This window comes from Periplaneta americana, chromosome 4, assembly GCF_040183065.1.
Source record: "Periplaneta americana isolate PAMFEO1 chromosome 4, P.americana_PAMFEO1_priV1, whole genome shotgun sequence".
Taxonomy (NCBI): Eukaryota; Metazoa; Arthropoda; class Insecta; order Blattodea; family Blattidae; genus Periplaneta; species Periplaneta americana.
Window position 1 is genome coordinate 31,756,707 of NC_091120.1, and position 14,958 is coordinate 31,771,664.

The 14,958-nt window shown below is 35.5% G+C and overlaps 1 protein-coding gene across 2 annotated transcripts in view; it reads right to left on the reverse strand.

Moving 5' to 3' along the window:
* Window positions 1-14,958, reverse strand: part of btv (dynein cytoplasmic heavy chain beethoven) — a 131,920-nt gene that overhangs the window by 35,985 nt on the left and 80,977 nt on the right. For both annotated transcript variants that reach the window (XM_069823110.1, XM_069823108.1), the window contains exons 51-56: window positions 14,436-14,544; window positions 12,838-13,003; window positions 11,348-11,564; window positions 9,554-9,768; window positions 5,633-5,866; window positions 5,072-5,495 (exon numbers count right to left, since the gene is read on the reverse strand). In XM_069823110.1, coding sequence (XP_069679211.1) covers window positions 5,072-5,495; window positions 5,633-5,866; window positions 9,554-9,768; window positions 11,348-11,564; window positions 12,838-13,003; window positions 14,436-14,544 — 1,365 coding nt within the window. The remainder of the gene's footprint in view (window positions 1-5,071; window positions 5,496-5,632; window positions 5,867-9,553; window positions 9,769-11,347; window positions 11,565-12,837; window positions 13,004-14,435; window positions 14,545-14,958) is intronic.

Sequence of the window (14,958 nt, forward strand, 5' to 3'; positions counted from 1 at the left end):
TTAGTGGTGACAATTAGTGGGTAGTTTTGGTGATTGTTAATAAGAAAGATACCATTTATGTTAATAAACAAAAATATAAATAAAGCTTAAATACGTAAATTTCCATTGATGGTATAATGTTATTTATATTATTTTTGTTAAAGAGTAACTAGTTAAAAGTGCAAGTCTGTTTTAAGAGTCAAAGCCCTCATGATTTTTTCTTTCTAGAATCACCACTGTTGGTAATATAATTTTAAGTTTTTTCCTACATTTGTATATAAACAGCACTAGATTTTTAATCCTGTGGACCGAGTTCGATACCCGGTGCACCCACTTGTGTCGGGCAAACCCGTGGTTCAGGTAACACAGGTGTTTTCTCGGGAAGCTCCGGTTTCCTTGTGGCACCACAACAAATCTCGATCACCATCTATCTCATTACAGGTGTAGCAAAGACCAACCTCCTATGGCGCACCCTGGGCAACGACTCTCATCGGTAAATTGATCTACACAATTCGCTTCATATGGGTGAATGACGAACCTTCAAGTACCCACCATTTACTTACTTACTTACTTACTTACTTACAAATGGCTTTTAAGGTACCCGAAGGTTCATTGCCGCCCTCACATAAGCCCGCCATCAGTCCCTATCCTGTGCAAGATTAATCCAGTCTCTATCATCATATCCCACCTCCCTCAAATCCATTTTAATATTATCCTCTCATCTACGTCTCGGCCTCCCCAAAGGTCTTTTTCCCTCCGGTCTCCCAACTAACACTCTATATGCATTTCTGGATTCGCCCATACGTGCTACATGCCCTGCCCATCTCAAACGTCTGGATTTAATGTTCATAATTATGTCAGGTGAAGAATACAATGTGTGCAGTTCTGCGTTGTGTAACTTTCTCCATTCTCCTGTAACTTCATCCCGCTTAGCCCCAAATATTTCCCAAAGCACCTTATTCTCAAACACCCTTAACCTATGTTCCTCTCTCAGAGTGAGAGTCCAAGTTTCACAACCATACAGAACAACTGGTAATATAACTGTTTTATAAATTCTAACTTTCAGATTTTTTGACAGCAGACTAGATGATAAAAGCTTCTCAACCGAATAATAACATGCATTTCCCATATTTATTCTGCGTTTAATTTCCTCCTGAGTGTCATATATTAGTTAAAAAAAATTGTATGGCATATAAAAAGCTACAACTAAGGAAACAAAAAAATAAAACATTGTGTGACTGATAAATTAACTATACCATTATTCCCTAAATGTCAGAAGATGAAATAAATGTCCAAGTTAAAGGAATGTATTTAAGTTCCGAGAATTTCGAGAAACTTTTAACATTTAAGTTTTTGATCGTAACTAATTTAACTTAAATTTACACTAAAAATCGTATATATACAGTACGATTATTTAGTCCTGACAGTCGCCAGGGATGTGCGCCTGGGTCAGGTGAGTCCATTTAGTTACACTAAGGGGTGTTTGGGTTAGTCACTCGCTTGCCTTTGGAGTGATTGGATGTCATGCGTGCGGTAGAGTGGTATGTTTCTAGTACAATTAATCTGCACTGCATTCCTTTACCGACCGCTCGCCCCTATCTCTACTCCAGAGCTCTCCCCACTACTCCTATTATTTCCCCTCTTTCGCGTCGCCGAGCTGTCAGGACTAAATAATCACTCTGTACTTAAGCTATGCCTTTAGTAATTGCAGATTTAGAGCAGTTCAATTCCTTCAATTCACACTATGTACATGTTGTAATGTGAAGAACAGTAATTCCTTGATAATGCTATTGATTTGCTTTTACGTGGTTTATACTTTTCAGCATTTTAAACAGTTCTATATGAACCCTATGATGGTTCAGGACGTAGCTAAAATGTCACAATAGGTAAAAGAAGATAAATTGTTCACAACAGAAATAAATTGAATAATAATGGATGACAAACAAGAACCAGACTGTACAGCTGTCAAAAAAAAAAGTGGCCGCACTCGTGAACAGCGAATATTTTCAAAGTCCACTTCGGGTCGCGGCGATGTTACACGATGCATGTGCTTGTACAAGCAGTTCCGGAACTATGAAAGTGTTCCATATCTGCTCCTCGCAGACCAGCGGTAGAGTGCTTGTTTAATGATTCAAAGGTTCGGGGTTCGCGCCTTCTTCAAGTTTTCATTTTATTTTTTAATCGTTCTTTAGCGATGTAAATGATATTCAAATTATCATTTATATCCAGTTATTGTTCTTGATGGATATCACGTTATTTATATTTTGTTATCGTTCTTTAGAGATATGAATAAAATTCAAGTCATCATTTGTATTCTGTTATCGTTTTATAACGATATGAATAATAATTATTACTATTGTAGCTACAGTATCTCCAATGGGGGTTAGCCCTATTTTACATATGTATGTTAGGGCTATAGTTTTATACACAAAAAAAGATAAGCATAAAGAGAAATGGAAAAGAAAATTAAATTAGCTTACGCGATGTAAACAAAACATAAACAATCTGTAAATTAGGCATTGCGATTGCAAAACAAATATCAGTTATCAATTTGAAACATACAAAAACATTAACAACACACATACGTAACACTTCTATAACACAAATATGCAGCTTCCCGTACCATATATCATAAATTAATACACAATAGTCACACAAACACAATCAAACTATAATTACGACATTGCGACAACATCAAGCATCCCATAACTGACTCACATACATAACAAATCAAGCATCCGTTGCAACACATACACTTCAACATAGTAGACACACTTTTAAAAGTTACAAATTTGGCTCCAAGAAGAATAAATAGGACACTGTTACTAATTACAATTATTCTACAATTTCTTAAATACATCTGTAATAAATCTGTGAAATTCCGATATGAATAATATTCACGTTTTTTATATTGTTATCGTTCTTTAGCGATATAAATAATATTCAAGTTATCATTTATATTCTGTTTTCCTTCATTAGCATTATAAAATAATATTCAAGTTATTTATATTGTTATTGTTCTTTCGCAATATAAATAATCTATATTTTATGCAGGTAATTATTATAACACAAATAACCATCTTTCTTTGTAAAATAGGTTATTTTATTTAGATAATTAAATACGTATTATATAATATCTTATATTAATTAAACAAACCGATATTTATCATTTATATTGTGTTATCGTTCTTTAGTGATACTGTATAAATAATATTCAAGTTATTTATATTGTAATTGTTCTTTAGCGATATAAATAACATAAATTTAATATTAGGTTTGGAAAAATCCAGTTGCATAATACTGCTATTAATTTTTCTTTTTGTATTATTACATTATACTATCTTGAACCACAATAAAATGAAAAGGAGTAACGAGGAATTGAACCTGAGACGTTGACATCTAAATTCCGACGTTCGTCCGCTGAGCTACGAGGGCAAAAGTGTGGAAACATTTTCGGAAAAATTGGCCCAATCACACTCTAAGATTTTCTGATGATTCGTAGAAGCTAGTCCAGGATGCGGGGGGCAAAGGCTAATTGAGATTTCCCGGTCTCTGATAGGGTCAAACATCCTGATAGAATTAATATTTAACCCTTGCCGTGACTTTCGGTGAAGTCCGGAGGGCCCAATTAGTCAAATCCACTCTCCTCATCTCCACGCTTGGGCCCCCTGGAATGTAATAAGATGCGAAAGAGATAGTTGTGTGCGGAAAGCAACGGGATGTTACCGCATTTAGGCCTATCCTTCCCAAGAAAAACTGCAAACATGAACAAAGGAAGCTTTTAATAGACCTCTGCGGACCTCTGGAAAAAGAACTAAGGAAGAGACTAGTGAAGTGCTTTGTGTGGAGTGTGGCATTGTATGGGGAAGGAACATGGACATTACGACGAAATGAAGAGAAACGAATTGAAGCATTTGAAATGTGGATGTGGAGAAGAACGGTTCGTGTGAAGTGGAAAGATAGAATAAGAAATAAAATTGTGTTTGAAAAAGTGAGTGAAGAAAGAATGATGCTGAAACTGATTAGAAAGATAAAAAGTAACTGGTTGGGTCTCTGGTTGAAAAGAATAATAGACGACATTAGGATATGTGGATCATATGCGGAGACTAAGAGGAAGGCAGAAAATAGGAAAGATTGGAGATTGCTGGGTTTGCAATGAAAGACCTGCCCATGGACAGAACACTTATGTATGTATGTTCAGAATGCCTGGAATATCGTGTCTAAAAACAGTCGCTATTTGCAAAGACTAGTCAATTCCATGCCCACTCGACTGCAAGATGATCGAGATAAGAGGAAGATAGACTAAATATTGAATTGTGGCTTTTTGTTTTGTTTTTTGAACGCTTAATTGTTTGAATGTTTTAAGGCCGACGCCAGTAAATTTGTTTTGTTTATGCCACGAAAGATATTTTATTGAGAATAAAATCTTTTTTCTTTCCATTTGCAGCCACAATATCATAAAGATAAAGTCATGGCATAATATATTAATGAACCTGATGTTAATTACTAAAATAATCGTAAAAGAGAAAGGAGCCATTATGTATAGTTTGTCTCTCTCAAAAACAGACCAAAAAAGAACATAAAAAGCACGTGGTTGTAGTCGAACGCAGGACCTCATGAATAAGAGGCCTGAACGCTACCATTATGCTATCGATAACACACAGAATACTTCAATTATAACTGTAGATATCAGGCAACGTGGTCCAATAACATGTAACATCGTCTGTCTCCGAATTGTAGCGAAGATACCCGAAGGCAACTTTGTTCCAGGAAAGCGGCCACTTTTTCTTTTGACAGCTGTACATCCAAATCTATTTAAAATAATACAATGTACGAGTACAAGCCAAATACAAGCAAATCTTTGCTTTTCATAATGTAAATTGCAATATTATGTTAATTTATATGGGGAGACTAAGAAAAAGGTGGAAAATAGGAAAAATTGGAGAATGTTGGGTTTGTAGTGGAAGACCTGCCCTTTGGCAGAACACTATGAATGAATGAAATGAATTAATTGATGGATGAATGGATGAATGAATGAATGAATGAGGATTTTCTACAGAAATCAGAATACTGCCTCATTTTTACTTTTTACCTGGCTTTTCCATCTTTCATATTCATCATTCAGTTTTCCAACCAATCCCTCTGCAGCATTGATGGTTTCCTGCGCTTTGTTTAAATGGATTTCGATTTCAGCAGCCTCTTTCGTGTAAGTATTCAATTGATCTTTCAATTCAGATACAGCTTTGTCAACGTCTGTGAGGCCTGTACTCAGTTTTCCAATTTGCTGCTCAGCTAGCCTCAAGTTCTGTTGTAGTTTTGATTGTTCCCTTTCAAGAGGTCGAATCTTTTCTAATACATACGAATACCGTACGTTTGCAGTCACCCACGATGCCAGTGGGGCAGCAGCTACCGAGGCTCGACGGGCATTCTTGGGATCAAATGACTCTTTCCTTTCAACTAGCAACTTCTCCACTGCCTGACGACTTTCTGGATTTATTCTACGTGCATCGAATGACCTTATAACAACAAACAATCAACATATTTTTATGTAAAAATTGAATTTAAAACAATAACTCAATATTTATACATATTCGTATTCTGAAATCAAGAACTTAATTTTCAACATAGAAATAAAATATTATCTCAGTATTACCTGATTTCTTCCTTTATTCCTCTCTTAGCCAGAAAAGTCTTCATGCTATTCCACGAAGTGTCGAGAATGCCCATGAGTCTCAGAACACCCTCCAAGATGTCTCGAATAATGTCTGGAGGAGCACGTAATGAACGAATTTCAGACAATGACTCAGACTTGATGTTTCCCACTGCAGCACTTGCTTCTTGAATCAGTGGTTCAATCTCTGCCAGCTCTTCATCAATAGCCTTTTTCCTGAAGAGAAAAAAGAAAAACTAAATTAATGTATGTACTGTGATCACTCTTTATACAGAGTGAACCATAAGTAGTCATTAATTTCAGGGGGATATTATTCTTTGAGACATTTCAAACAAAAAACTTTAATACGATTTTACTCGTTTTTGTTTCCTTTTTGAGACCAATTTACCAATAAGAGTTGTTACCCAGGATGCACCATAGGAGGCTGGTCTACACTACACCCAGGGCTGGGCAGTATTTGAAATACATGTATTTGAAATACGAGGGGGATCCAGGAAATAACGACCGTTCGCGCATACCCGCCGCGCAGCTGACTCCCCTTCCTTGTTTGAAGGTCAACTGGCTTCCTTAACATGTGTTCTCATAATGTTGTGAGTACTGGTTGCAATGTTCAACAATGGGCGAACAAATGTCCACGATGAAACTCGCACCATTTTCTCACATTTCTTTCATTCATTACAGTATCACCATACACTTCTTTCAATTGCCGGTAAATTTCTGCAGATTTCAAATGTCGGGCATTCAAAAATCGAATCACACTCCTCACCTCACAGTCGGCGGGATTATCAATCACGTCGTTCATTTTGAAGTAACACAAAATGCACAATGGCGACTTGTTGCAACCAGTACTCACAACATTATGAGAACCCATGTTAAGGAAGCCAGTTGACCTTCAAACAAGGAAGGGGAGTCAACTGCGCGGCGGGTATGCACGAACGGTCGTTATTTCCTGGATTCCCCTCGTACATTTGTATTTTGTATTTTGTAATTCGTAAGGATTTTCGAAAGTATTTTGTATTTAAATACATAAAATTGATGTATTTTGTATTTCAAATACTCAAAATACTTTTTTTCTTCTTCTTGTCCTTCAAGCTTTGGATTTGAATTTGAAGAATGAACTTTTGTCTTATTTGCCTACCCATTTCAGATGTGCTAGCCATACACATAGTTTCTTGCCACAACTGATTTCCTCAATGCCATAAAGAAATCTCCAACAGCATCAAGGATCCACCACCCAACACTTGCTAAATGTTCAGCATTATGGAATGCGTTTAGGAGACCCAAATCCTCAGAAATTAGATCAGATGTCTTGAAATATTAAAGTTTCCTTGCCCAACTCGATGGAATTCTCTTTATGACTCAATCTCTCAAATGTTGCAATTCAAACATGATATAAAAACAGTACTTACTAACTTACTTACTGGCTTTTAAGGAACTCGGAGGTTCATTGCCGCCCTCACATAAGCCCGCCATTGGTCCCTATCCTGAGCAAGATTAATCCATTCTCTATCATCATATCCCACCTCCCTCAAATCAATTTTAATACTATCTTCCCATCTACGTCTCGGCCTCCCTAAAGGTCTTTTTCCCTCCGGCCTCTCAACTAACACTCTATATGCATTTCTGGATTCGCCCATACGTGCTACATGCCCTGCCCATAACAGTAAATGTGAAAAACTGGGATTGTCAACCTTCAATGATGTTGAGTTTCAGTATCTTGAAGAATATTGTGCAGTTCTGAAACCCACTGCTGTAGCCTTTGATTTAATACAAAATGAGAAGATGTGCTATTACAGCCAACTTTTGTCCACATTAATTTCCCTCAAAAACAGATTACATATTCTGTTATCTAGCAATCTACGCCATCTATTCCAAGTAACTCCAATCCTAATAAGTTCGCTTTCATTCAAGAATTAAAGCGATGTTTGATCTGATCCCAGAAACAAATTGAGCTATTTTGGCAGCTTGCTTCCACCAATCATTGAAGATGAGATGGCTGCCTGACACTGCCTCATCATATGATAAGAAGAGGATACAGAATATGTGCGTGAAATCAGCTGAGCAGTTCTCTGCTACACCTTTCGTCACTTCAGACGAAAACAATTTTTATATTTTCAATTCAAGTACAACAGACTTTGAAAAGCAAAAAGAAAAGAACTTATCTACTGCAGAGTATGAGCTCATACAATTCTTCAATGGCAAAGGGACAACCCTGTGCTCTCTAGAGAATTACCCAACAATGAAACAAGCTTTTATAAAGCATAATACAAGTTTGTGTTCCTCTGCGCCTGTAGAAAGACTGTTCTGTTTTGCAGGATTTATTGATTTATAACAAGGAGATCCTTACCGGTATTTGATGAACGTTTTGAGAAACTTTTTTTTTTTTTTTTTAAGGGAGCAGTAATTATTCATATATGGCATAATTTCATTGCTGTCTGGATAAAGGAAGAATGTTCAGTTACAGTGTTGATATAAAACTTCGAGGTAAAAATACTTTTAATGTTAAAATAATATTTTAGATTTTCAGTAACATTCTTATTTCTTTAGGTCTATATATTGTATCGAGTATTTGAAATACAAATGTATTTTGAGTATTTGAAATACAAATGTATTTTAGTTAATTTTTTTAAAGTATTTTGTATTTGTATTTCAAATACAATTTTTTGAAGTATTTTGTATTTGTATTTGAAATACTTGGATGTCAGTATTTTGTCCAGCCCTGACTACACCCACGATGAGATGAGATGAGATGAGATGGTGCTGAAGATTTTTTGGAATGTCACAAGGGAACTAGAGATCCCAGAGAAAACCCCTACTACTCTACAATATAAACACGTGAATATCACATTTTGCACATCATCCTTATGATCTGAAGGACTAGCAGTCACTAGGTTTTCTGTTTCATCTCCATTGCTTGTATACTGAGATCTTCATTTCGGTTAGACTTTTCAGTAATTCGTAACTTACTTACTTACTTACAAATGGCTTTTAAGGAACCCGAAGGTTCATTGCCGCCCTCACATAAGCCCACTAGCAGTCCCTATCCTGTGCAAGATTAATCCAGTCTCTATCATCATACCCCACCTCCCTCAAATCCATTTTAATATTATCCTCCCATCTACGTCCCGGCCTCCCTAAAGGTCTTTTTCCTTCCGGTCTCCCAACTAACACTCTATATGGATTTCTGGATTCGCCCATACGTGCTACATGCCCTGCCCATCTCAAACATCTGGATTTAATGTTCCTAATTATGTCAGGTGAAGAATACAATGCGTGCAGTTCTGTGTTGTGTAACTTTCTCCATTCTCCTGTAACTTCAACCCACTTAGCCCCAAATATTTTCCTAAGCACCTTATTCTCAAACACCCTTAACCTATGTTCCTCTCTCAGAGTGAGAGTTCAAGTTTCACAACCATACAGAAGAACCGGTAATATAACTGTTTTATAAATTCTAACTTTCAGATTTTTGGACAGCAGACTGGATGATAAGAGCTTCTCAACCGAATAATAACACGCATTTCCCATATTTATTCTGCGTTTAATTTCCTCCCGAGTGTCATTTCTATTTGTTACTGTTGCTCCAAGATATTTGAATTTTTCCACCTCTTCGAAGGATAAATCTCCAGTTTTTATAGTTCCATTTCGTACAATATTCTGGTCACGAGACATAATCATATACTTTGTCATTGAAGCTGAATAATAATCACAATCTTCATTTTATCTCACTGAAGCTGAGTAAACACTTCAATTAAAAGCTAAACAAAATAAAAACAAGTCTTCGCATGACAGAAATACTGGGTAAAATTATGACAACAAATAAAGGGTCAAATGAAGTAATTTATTCTTTTGCTCAGAACAATAATGTAACTACAAATATCTTGACATTAATATATAATAACCTACCTTCCCATGAGCTGCAGATTTTCCCTTTCTGTTTGTTCTTTGAGAGACTCCATTTCTACTTTGTGAGTATTGGCATTGCGCATCGTTTCTGTAATCATCTGAAGAGCAGAGTTGGCTTTTGCCTGCTTTTCTGCCAATTTTTGCTCCTGTCCTGCTGCCTGAGACTTCAGCGCATCTACCACCTGTCGAGCTTCTGTCAGCTTCGATACACCTGCCTACATAACGCAAGCACATGTAAACATATTTTCCAAAATTACTTCCTTTACATTACTCTCTCTCTAAATCTCTTAACCATGACTTCTTACATTAGATCTTTCACTCTCTTGCCCAAAATTCGTATTAGCACAATGGTTTCCCAATTGAAAACAAAAATACTTCATTCGGAAAATCTCACATAAAATATATGATATTTATTTTTTTATTTTAGTAGGTTATTTTACGACGCTTTATCAACATCTAAGGTTATTTAGCGTCTGAATGAGACGGTGATAATGCTGGTGAAATGAGTTTACAGTTCTCTATTATGTCACCATCATCATTATTATCATCACCACCATCACTCAATGAGAAAGTTACTGACATTGTCTTCAATACTATCCGACTGAGTGGTTATGTCGCAAGGTCGTCGAACCGGAGAAATCACATTACAGTTATTTACTTAAGGGTATATGTATGTGAACAACCACAATTATTATCAGAAAATGCAAACTCTAAATTTCTAGAATTTTATAAGGAAATGAACTCGCAATTGGCCAAAAATTACAAGGTACCATAACAAGACTTATTATAACTTAAATATCTGATAAAAGTGTAAAACGGTTACTAATGATATTTTTAAGAATTCACTTTTTATTTTAAATTAAATTTTCCAAAATTTGAAAATTTTCACATGTATTATTTCATAACTCCACAACCATTAGAGATAGAATTCTGAAATGTTATACACTGATTTAACATGCACTTATGCAAAAAGGTATACTACAATAATGCCCATTTCTTTGAAAATAGAAAAATTAGGTCACAAAACATTATGTAAATTTTAATATATTTTATATAGAACAAATAAAAAATTAATCGTATTAAAATAAACAACTCTACATGTCTGAGAGTAGTCTACTTTTCAGAAATAAGTGTTTATTACATGCAGGAAAAATATTAAAGATGTCAGAGAGACCATAACAATGTTATGGTTACCAAATGAAGTAACTGCAGATTTTTTTTTTTTTTTTTTTTCATACTCTGATAAAAGTGGCTTGAAAAATGTTATAAATAATATTTTTTTTTTATTCTTTTATCAGATTTTTTAGTTCTAATAAGTCTTCTTGTGGTACCTTGTAATTTTTGTCCAATTATGAGTTCATTTTCTTTTAAAATTTTAGAAATTTAGAGTCTGCATTTTCTGATAATATTTGTGGTCGTTTACGTCCATATACCCTTAACAGGACCCTTTTCTTTAAAATTTTAAACAATGTTATAATATTACGAAGATTTCCAATTCCGTACAGCAAATATTTTCAGGAAAAAGCCTAACATCTCAGACACTAGCCTTTACAGTGAGGTCAGCAAAAATGGGTGGGGAAAGTGAGATGCGATATAACCACTCGGTTGGAGAGTAGCAACATAATCTTTTGTGAAAGCATTCGCATATCTCCCCAGCTACTAAAGTTGAATAGTTTCAGAGAATAGAGAATCCTGAAAATACCGAGCTGCGTACTTCAGCCTTGTGTAAAATAATTTGATAGAATTGAGTGATTCAAGTCATTAAGTGTTAGGTTGATGCATGTGACACACTACCTGCAATCGTTGTTGCCTTTGCTGGATATCAGTTTTCTTTTTTGTGTATATGTGCATGTAAGTGTGAATGAATGCAATATACCGACGAGGAGTTGCCAGTTTATCAGATGCATGCTCATGAATTCTTAGAAAGCCTTCAATTAGACTCTCATTCACAGATGATCTTCTCCTTGCACTCTTTTCACGGTTAGACATACCTTCTACTCCTGTACCAGACCTATAAAAAAAAAAATTTTACATATATTACAATCGATATTACACTAGATATTTACGAACTGTAGGTCTACATAAAGTCCGTTGTACTCACAACAGCAAAGTCATTACATTTTTATAGAATTACATGACAAGTCTGTTTATTATTAGAAACTGATCGAATAGTCAGTATTTTCATTTAAAAATTAATATGACTGTAATAATACACAAAACATGAGATGCTTGTTTTCAGCAATGTATTTCAATTCTTTAGGAAACTACTTCAGGCATGATGTCCCTTGTACATTTCCACTGCTAGTATCCAAAGTTTTTGATTGGTTAAGATTTCTGTGAAGACTTTCTTCATTGAAATTCATTCATTTCTTCAGTTTACTCTAGAAGGAATTTTGTATTGAACATTCTAGTACAGTAACATATGATTGAGAATTTCAGTTTCAGTCTGTCTAACTTTGCAAATTGGACAGACTTATGTGAAATCTGTAAAGACAGGATTCTGTCACTATGCGTTTCTATTTTGTTCTTGCTAATTGTTTCTCTCCCCCTTCCCACAATGCCACGGGGTTGACTTTCAACCTTTCTGGTCTTCTCTCCTGGCAGCTCACATGTAACCCACTTCTGAGGCTGGGGTGCCTGGAAGGTGTAGTTATGTTACCCCGATGATATGATTATGTGGCACCAGGAGAGGTCTTAAGTCTAAATTTAACCTCAATTCCAGACCATGGACGAACACAAGAACAATTCCCTTTAAGGAAAAATTCCTGTATTATCATCAGCAATTGAATACAGGACTGTAGCCAGAAGCTTTGATCACTAGACCATAAGGCTGGTCCTATAAAGAAGTTAAATATAAGATAATTAATAATAAATTGACACAATATTTCGGATGAAACAAATTATACACCACAGACTACCAAGAAAATAGTCTTTGGAATGATCACTGAAAATTCTGCGCATGTCCATGGAAACTGCAGTCCAATCTGTGCAATGTCCTTCCAGCAGTTCTCACTTGTACCTTCCAGCAGTTCTCACTTGTACAAAGTGTTTTCACTTAATACAGACAACATTTTGTGATGGATCCTACCCACAACTGCTTTCAACAATCTTTTCTCTGTCATAAGTTGAACTTGGCTGTACTGGATCAGTTATACTCTCCAAACGAACCAGGCTCTTTGCAATGACCATTATTTCTCGCACTCCAGAAAACATTGGAGAGAGCCCTATATAACTCTATACAGTTTGCGTCTATGGTTGCAATTGAGTATTATTCCTATATTTACCTGGAAAGCAGAAGTTGAGGAACTGCTCTCATGCTGGGTGTACTCCAACCAGGTAACCATATGACACAGCACTGTTTGTACAGAGCTGGGTTACTTTCACACGTGACAATAAACTGTGTGTTTGTAAAATCCATTATGAGCACAACATGTAAGTTCCTCTGAACACCTGTAACAACATAAATTTGAGAAATGAAGGGGTTAGTGGAATAATGGGGTATCCCACATTTTGGTAAAAAATGAATTAACTCCATATTATGAAAGCTGAGTCCATTTACTGTTAGTTTAATGTGCTGTGTGAGTGAGAGATAGTCCCATTTTAAAGTAAATATGAACATATGAAAGATCTTTGTAAGTTGTATCAAAATTCTGAATGGAATAAGGAGGTATTCCACATTTCTTTGAAACTTTGGTTCTGATTGGCCAGCTGTTTACCTAACTGACCAATGGGAGAACAGCTTTGATACAATGAGTTTCCAAGCAACATGGTGGATGTCGACCGTACTAATGTTTTTGTAAATGACGGAATGGTGAAAATAAGACAAATAATAGCAAAAAGAGGAAAAGAAATCCCAGAAAAAGGAAAAACAGCAGAAAGAAGACACGAAACAGTGGACAAGAATATATTACACACACGGACAAAGTAATGTCACTAATATACAGACAAAAGGAAAGCCACCAAATATAGCAGGCACAGTTATGCAACCAAAGCACCCCAATGGAATGCCCATCAAAGCTGCTTAGCGTCCAGACATACTGTCAATATTAAAGTTCATAAGTTACCTCCAATTCATCACAACTTTTATTTAAATTTGAAATCCGATAATGGATGTGAAGTAGGGAACAATAATCATAATCCATTATCTCCTGGGCTAGTTGCCTCATAAGTGATGCCTTGTTTATATTACTTATGAGGTTCAGACCTGTCTTCGGACAGTTGACTAAACAAACAAACAAACAAATAAATAAACCTTATTTGAGTGTCTTTTGATTAATGTCTTTCAAAGTTTGTTTCTTTCTTTGTTGTAAAATATATCATAAGTGAAATTTTCCTATAATAATAATCACATATTATGCTCTACATTTGCAGAAAGTTAGTGCAATACCTACCTAACACATTACCCAAAAGACTTTGTGATTCACATTCTTTTCCTTAAGTTACAGAGAATCTAACAAAATGCTAAATATCTCAAAAACAAACTTTTGAGGGACACTCCCTTCTCCCACTAAGCCCTTCAAATATGAAGCCAATAATTCAGGCTTTTTCAAAATCATATTACATTTGAAGGGCTGGCGGAAAAAACGATGAGGGGTCCAAATAACAAACTTTAGAGAAAAATGAATTTTAAACTTTAAAACACGCTGCTTTAATTCGTATGCGTAATGTCATTACTTTTAATTTTTTTTATTGCACCTAGAGATTTTGTAATAACCATGTAAGTCTCTATTAGTTCTCAACGTAATCCAATAGATGGCACCTCTAACTAAAAATTTCATTTTATAGACCCTCAATCGTTCTTCCCGCCAACCCTTTCATTTAAAAAAATATATTTTATAAAAAATATATATTATTACAAGAATTTGTTATATGAATATCTTACGACTTGCAAAATACGATGTTGGGCTGCCCACGAATCCTTCTTGGGCTGCAATGTCTTTCAGAGGTGATACAATTGGTTCAAGTTCCTCTGCATTATATAAACCGGGTACCTTTTTGAATAAGTAAAGAAAACATTTCATTAAAAATTTAAATACCGGTATGTATATGGTCTTGAATAATTTCATGAAAGGGATTATATGAAAAACATCATATAAATTACTTGAGACTAATTTTGCTCCAATATTGCAGGAAAAACAACAAGAAATTTATTTAGGAATGAACTTAAATAGAAAACTAACCCTTAAGGACCAAGCAGATAAAATTATTAACTAAAAAAAGGTAAAGGTAAAGGTATCCCCGTAACATGCCTTGAAGGCACTTGGGGGGGCATGGAGGTAGAGCCCCATGCTTTCCGTGACCTTGGCACTAGAATGAGGTGGTGTGGTCAGCACCACGCTCTGACCACCTTTTACCCCCAGGAAAGACCCGGTACTCAATTTTATAGGAGGCTGAGTGAACCTCGG